This window comes from Amphibalanus amphitrite, unplaced genomic scaffold (assembly GCF_019059575.1).
Source record: "Amphibalanus amphitrite isolate SeventyFive unplaced genomic scaffold, NRLGWU_Aamphi_draft 001234F_arrow, whole genome shotgun sequence".
NCBI lineage: Eukaryota > Metazoa > Arthropoda > Thecostraca > Balanomorpha > Balanidae > Amphibalanus > Amphibalanus amphitrite.
Genome location: NW_024882727.1, coordinates 44,157 through 50,920, shown reverse-complemented (window position 1 = coordinate 50,920; position 6,764 = coordinate 44,157). Strand labels below are relative to the sequence as shown.

The 6,764-nt window shown below is 45.4% G+C and overlaps 1 protein-coding gene across 1 annotated transcript; it reads right to left on the bottom strand.

Moving 5' to 3' along the window:
- Positions 1 to 29: 29 nt before the first annotated feature.
- Positions 30 to 4,762, bottom strand: LOC122371354 (peritrophin-1-like). Its single transcript, XM_043347615.1, has 7 exons — positions 4,640 to 4,762; positions 3,567 to 3,642; positions 2,678 to 2,776; positions 2,139 to 2,307; positions 1,837 to 1,868; positions 1,368 to 1,475; positions 30 to 894 (listed from the first exon to the last, which is right to left on the bottom strand). Exons 1-7 carry the CDS (start codon positions 4,744 to 4,746, stop codon positions 790 to 792), a joined length of 696 nt encoding a protein of 231 aa, XP_043203550.1. The 5' UTR covers positions 4,747 to 4,762; the 3' UTR covers positions 30 to 789.
- Positions 4,763 to 6,764: the final 2,002 nt, after the last annotated feature.

The following is a 6,764-nucleotide window of genomic DNA, read 5'->3' as shown; positions in this document are numbered from 1 at the left end:
GTAAACGGTTGAAGGCATCAAACGCATGATCATATTGCTCTGAAATATATTTATATACGGTTCCATATATACATGCATTTGAGGTGGTTTCCATTGTTGACATTGCCAGTACAAGTATCCATGACAGGAAAGACGGGTTTAACCTTTGGACATGTGTAAAGAAGCGGAATGGAACTATAAACCGTGACTAAAATCGAGGCTGATCAATGATATTATTAAACTGTCTAAAATGTGAGGAAATATTTTGCTTCTAAGTACAAGCAGGTAGGGCCTAAAAAGGAGTCGAAATAATTTCAAAATAATTTCATAACGAATTGCCTCGACGAAGCAAGACATCGGAATTGATACTTGTTTCATATCCTCTACGTGTACCTATTGATAATATTTCTACATCAACTATAGTGCATATGCTAAAGCTCATTTGACTAGTTTATCAGACTTGTTGTTAATAAACTAAATCCTACAATACTTCTCGGTAGTTACGTTAATGTATCTAGAATGTAACTATTGAAAAGAAGCTCTTCTGTGGACTGATGAACTGAAGTCTGAATCTTCGCTTTCTGTCATGTGTTCTCGGGAGTTCAAGCGAACCAGATGCTACCTCTCCTTCTCAGGACCTCACAAAGGTCTCCACACCAGATGGATCCACAACACCTTGATGACGTTCCAAACAATAGTCACAAAAGCCAGACTTCACTGGAGCAAATATATCAAGCCACGCCAGTCGCCAACAAGTCAAGCCAGTTGATGTCACTTGTCAGATCAGTTCATGCCATAGCCGGGGTTCTTCTAGGCCTTGCTGAACTCGAGAAGCTCTTCAGCGACACACCCGGCCCTCTCGGGAACGTCGCACACCTTCAGAGTCGGGTTGTAGTAGAGGTTAGGCGGGCACACCTGGAATAGAGGTGGGCAGCGGTTAGAGATGGGCGGTAGTGGTGAGCAATGGCTAGAATTCGCAGTTAGAGGTGGGAAAGGTTTAAATGTAGATGAAATATAGGGGCGGGAAGCTGCTAGAGATGGGCGAAAGAGGTGGACAACGATCAGAGATGGGAGATAGCGGCAGGTGAAATTCAGGGAAGTTAGCACAGAGGCGAAACAATAAGTGGAAATGGGAAAAGAGACGAGATAAATTAGCAAACTTTATACATTTGAAGAGGACTTATGGAAACGTCAGTTGTGGATACACGTGTAGACATAAACCGGTGATATACTGGAATAACATATCAAAACTGCAATGCAGCATGCCCGATCAAGAGCAAACACTCATCACTTAGTGTAGAGTCACTGTTAAACACACACGACAAAATGAAACCACCAAAAATTTAGGACTCAGTGGGATTCGAACCCGTCATCTCCGCACTCTGTACCTGTTCGACCTCGCGCTGGTGGGAGCAGGTGATGTACTTGGTGCAGTCGGTCGGGTGAGGGAACTGCTTGTAGACATCGGAAGGCACGTTCTCGCACTTGTTGGTATCCTGGCGGGGGTAGTGATGACGTCAGTGACGCTGTGACGTCATATCAGGGATCCAATGATGTCATCACGAGAAAGACGAATGAGATGATGCGGAAGATTCGCGCATCACCATGCCTATTCACTTTTTCTCATATTGCAAAGTTAGTTTGGGATCTTACACAGTCTTACTAAGGATAAAGGAACATGTAAGATCCATCTGGGGCTCTAACCGTCTCTAAATACGAAACAATAAAATCAATCACCCAATATTCAAGTGAATAGGATTAGTATCTATGTATCAAAGGAGACAAACGAGCAAGGGTAATGTTTTCATTCTGCTGCTGTGATTTGCCGTGGTATATTTAGCTACATAGGTTACTTACATCGGGATCAACGGGGTCGACAGGCTCGTCACCTGAAACGGAGAAGACAAAGATCATTACATTAGCACATTTTGAAACATCTGATTATCTGTCCGTAAGTAAGGAATCGTTCAAATAATCGACACGAGTGCATGACGTGTTATAAGGTCTGCGACATACTAGATCAATTACTCATTCCATTCTCGTGATATGACATCCTCGTGTTTCAAAACGATAAATAAATCCTTCATAGCTTGAAACCTTCTCGAACATTTCTTCAAACAACTTCTTCTCATCCCTTCCTAAGTCCTCCTGTTTCTTACCAGATCCCTCGCCGGACTCCTCCGACGATCCCGATCCTTCCTCGCTGGACTCCTCGGACGAGGATCCGGAGCCCTCCTCACTGGATTCCTCAGAGGATCCGGATCCCTCGTCACAGATAACGGCATCGGGCCAGTTGCAGACATTCAGGGTGGTGTCGAACAGGGTACCCTGTCAGTGGAACGAGTGGTGGTGAGAGCTCGTGTGAATGCGGTCCCCTGTTAGAGAAGTGATCAGAAAGGTGTGTAAGAAATAAAGCAGAAGCCTAGCAAATTATATAAGGTCGCTGAAAGCGCTAATTGTGCTAATAAAGCACGCCCGAAAACCCTATTCGGTAGCCCTATCCTCCAGAAAAGCTCGTCCACTGATTTGCTTATCCGTTTCTATAACTGTTCGACCTTCGTATCATGCAATGTTTACTTGTGAATGTGGACTCGAAGCGATCCATCATCGTTAGATGAACAGACTATGTATATTGTATGATACATACAGACTCAACAGACTGTATAACAGAGTGGTACTTATGGGCTACAAGACTCACGGCGGGACAGTCAAACTTGTAGGCGACACCGTTACTGCACTGGTAGAACACTGCGCAGTTGGCCTCGTCACGGAAGTAGACCGGGAACGCCGCGTCCCTCTGAGGGTTACAGGGGTCAGAGGTCAGAGAGGGAGAGAGAGAGAGAGAGAGAGAGAGAGAGAGAGAGAGAGAGAGAGAGAGAGAGAGAGAGAGAGAGAGAGAGGGAGAGGGAGAGGGAGAGGGAGAGGGAGAGGGAGAGGGAGAGGGAGAGAGAGAGAGAGAGAGAGAGAGAGAGAGAGAGAGAGAGAGAGAGAGAGAGAGAGAGAGAGAGAGAGAGAGAGAGAGAGAGAGAGAGAGAGAGAGAGAGAGAGAGAGAAATCAGAGTAGTGGGCGCCGCGTCCCTCGCTGGATTTACAAGGGGTAAGGGTTTTTCAGAGGTTATGGACCAGTCGCAGGTAAGGGGCTTGGGCTGAAAGGTTCAAGATCGTAAGTCGAATGGAGAATCCGGACTCCGGAGGTCGAAGTTGGCGATCAGAGTTCACCGGTCTGGGATAAGATGTTAGATGTCAGAGGTTAGGAACCCAGAATAGGTCAGAGGTCCGGTGAACACCAGTGAACCAAAGTCCTCGGGATCTTGACAGGGTGACTGTGAAATAAAAAAGGATGTGGATGCATCAACCGTCAAAGCGTATGTAAACTGGCTGTTTAAAAGAATAAAATATGTTATTCGAACATGAAATATTGCCACTTTCTGGTTTTTGGGACGAAAATATTTATCCCATTCGGTGTGATTTTCTACCCAAAATTCTTCAAAGATGGAGCACCCTTGACTCCCCACGTATCCCCACCACCGACAACTCCCCACAAATCCCCCAAAATCCCCAAATCCCCCCATACCACCAAATCTTACCGGAGGACAGCGAGCGTCCGACGTGGGGACGCGGGCGGCTGAGGCCACGGCGGCCAGGGCCAGCACAGAGACCAGCCTGAAATAGCGCAGAGCGATGACGTCAGTGGGAATGGAAAATGACGCCAGTGGGATTCAGTTAAAATAAAGCTAACTTAACCTAAACTAACCTAAAACTGTATTGTGATACCGAAATTATGATGTGTTCTAAAACAAAATGAAGCTAACAACCAAATTCAACTAGTAAATGAAGTTCAATTTCAATCGATTTGTCTGATCTGAACACACCATAGGAACTGGCATTCGCGTCACCAAAAAATGATTTGCCAACGAGCACGACACAGCGATTCGTATAGTCGCTGAAGGCCTTTGGTAGACCATTTAGCTCACGCCACAATGCAGTAACTAATTTGGTTTATTTCATCATGGCAAGTATCGACGGAAGAACAATGCCTAGTATAGAGCAAGACTCTACATACATGTATGGTCTAACTGGGCCTGAACTTTTACAAACATGCTCTACCCCTAAGGCATCAGTTGGCTCTATACCTATACAAACTATAAAGTGTAAATTGCACATCCAGCACTGAACCCATTCGATAGCTACTATTATCTTCACTGACAGTCAGGAAACGGCAATCGTTCAATGAGAACAGTCAGAAACGGTGATGTCAATGAATTACCAATGTTTGCATAGGCGGCGGAACGGGGAGGGCCCCGGGGCACCGTGCCCCCCTTTGATTTTGGCGTTTTAACATTAGCCCTATGGGTGTTGCATGGAAAGAATGGGACCAAAAGTGGGCAGTGCGCCCCCCCCCCCTTATTTGAAGGTGTTCCGCCACTACTGAATATTTGTGCTATTTATGCAAGACCCATAAACTCTCGATTTGAAAGCCCTCTTTCACTCTGTGCCTCACACATCAAAACGGGAGTAAGTCCTTACAAAACAGCATTGAAAACATTACGGGGACTACATCACGTGGTCAAACCAGGCAACGCCTGCCTGCCGGTGTTTCAACGGAGATATCTACTCACATGCTCACATTTGCTCACATTCAATCTCACACTGTACTCACAGTTTCATGGCTGACGATTTCAGTGAGCTGCTCGTGCTCCAATGTGCTCCGGAGTCCTCCGACTGACCGAATCCACCACCCAACGCACTTATATCCAATCCACCCATTATCAATTTATGAGTTTACTGCCGGAGACGGGACGATAGCGAGAGAATTCGCGGCTCTGCCGCCTTCAAAGCTATGAGGTCAGCACGGTGACCCAGAACTTGTGACGTCATCGGTTTATCGGGATGAATTATGGTGGCGTGACGCATGCTGACTTCGGAAAGCGTCAGGATACCACAAAACGCGGGTGTGTGTGAAACAGCAAAGAAGCGAGAAAACAATAATTCAGATGATGTAAGCAAGTGTTTGCAGACTATTCACAGGCAGGGAGAACGCTTCTCAAAATATTATATGTCGCTTCTGAGTCCCAGTCACTGAGGAGAGCGTAAAACATAATAAATTAAAAAATAATTTCCAAATGCATTCGCAAACCGAGATTGTTGAGATATATCAATCGTAGCACATGAGGTCGGGGAATCTTTCTTTTACATCCTCTCTAATTCGGCTCTAATTCGGCTGGGCCACAAAACGGCACACGATAAACAGTCTTCGAGAAAGTGTCAAACATCATTAAAAAAGTCCGTTGGTGGTCAGATTCACGTCAGTTCAAAGGTCAGATCACGACACAAGATGTCAAAGGGGAAATTACAGCTTTTTACCTTCTTTGCTACATTGGCTCATCAACTTGAAAATTAAACTTATCACAAGGTCCTGTGCTTAAGTTGCATGGAATCATAATTGGTGTTAATCATCTACAAAATATGGATAATAGACACTGGCTTCATGACATCAAATGTAAAGACAAAACAACAAAACCCTCAAGATATTAAAACGACACTTTTGGTACTATTCACCGTTCACACTGTAAGTGTATGCTAACTCAGCACAAAATCTCAAATCACGTTCTCCTGCCGTGCACATCCATCAAAATTTCCACGAAGATTATCCATTTTTTCCTCTCCGGAACAAAGTTCCACTACACCCACTCTGATCTTTATCCTCACATAAGCTGATCTCTGATCTTTAACCTCACATAACCATAATCCCTCTCCGCTCACTGTGCGCGCCGTTTATGACTTTATTGGCGCGAATTCGGCGCCGTGTTTCTCGGGAGATACGAGGCACAGGGAGGTCGTCGCGATTGTCGCCACATATGGAGTGACGCACGCAGTATTTAGTGGCCGCGTATTAGTTTGGGGCACCTGTTGTCAGGTGGGTAAGATGATGTGATGCATTTGTCAGCAGTGATGAGATTCGTAGGAATTTTAAATGTTAGTTGTTTGAGCGGGCTCATGCGAGGGGATGCATCTGGGTTATTGAAGCCAGGTGTGTACACAATGACACATTTTGTGAGGTCATTAAAATATCTATCACAAAAAATCTTGGACTATTGAACACTATTTGCCTTATTCCTGATCATGATATGAGTATTCATGCCTCCAGGATTTATGAAGCTTTCGTGACAAAAAAACGAGTTTGTTTCATAGGACAATAACATACAGGGTGACACAAAAAAACGGTCATCACCAAATTTCGAATAACTTCGGATTATTCAAATCATCACCAAACTTCGGCCACTTAAGGTCACACCTATGTAGCATACATCCACCAAGTTTCAAGTCTTCAATACGAATACTTTTAGTACAGTGTGTGTTTTACTGACGCTCCACAATGTGCTCCAGGTGAGCGCCACGGCGCTGCAGGGCGTAGGCACACTTGCATCCGGCGGGCAAAGTTGTCGATAACCCGATGGCTGTGCACTTTACAGAGTGCAATGGCCTCTGGAGACAGTGCTCAGGGGGTGTGCTACCCCTGAAACGTTATTCTTATCGGGTTATCGGCAACTCTGCCCGCCGGATGCAGGCGTGCCTACGCCCTGCAGCGCCGGGGCGCTCACCTGGAGCACATTGTGGAGCGTCCGTAAAACACACACTGTACTAAAAGTATTCGTAGGAAGACTTGAAACTTGGTTGATGTCTGCTACATAGGTGTGACCTAAAGTGGCCGAAGTTTGGTGATGATCTGAAAAAAAAATTTCCGAAGTTATTCGAATTTTGGTGATGACCGCTTTTTTGTGTCA

What these genes read in the sequence shown, in the direction of transcription:
- LOC122371354 (XM_043347615.1), bottom strand. Translation starts at nt 4,746, where the DNA reads ATGGGTGGATTGGATATAAGTGCGTTGGGTGGTGGATTCGGTCAGTCG. An exon ending in GGAGTCCGGCGAGGGATCTG is followed by an intron (nt 1,869 to 2,138) that starts GTAAGAAACAGG and finishes TCTCCGTTTCAG; the next exon opens with GTGACGAGCCTGTCGACCCC. An exon ending in TCGACCCCGTTGATCCCGAT is followed by an intron (nt 1,476 to 1,836) that starts GTAAGTAACCTA and finishes TACCCCCGCCAG; the next exon opens with GATACCAACAAGTGCGAGAA.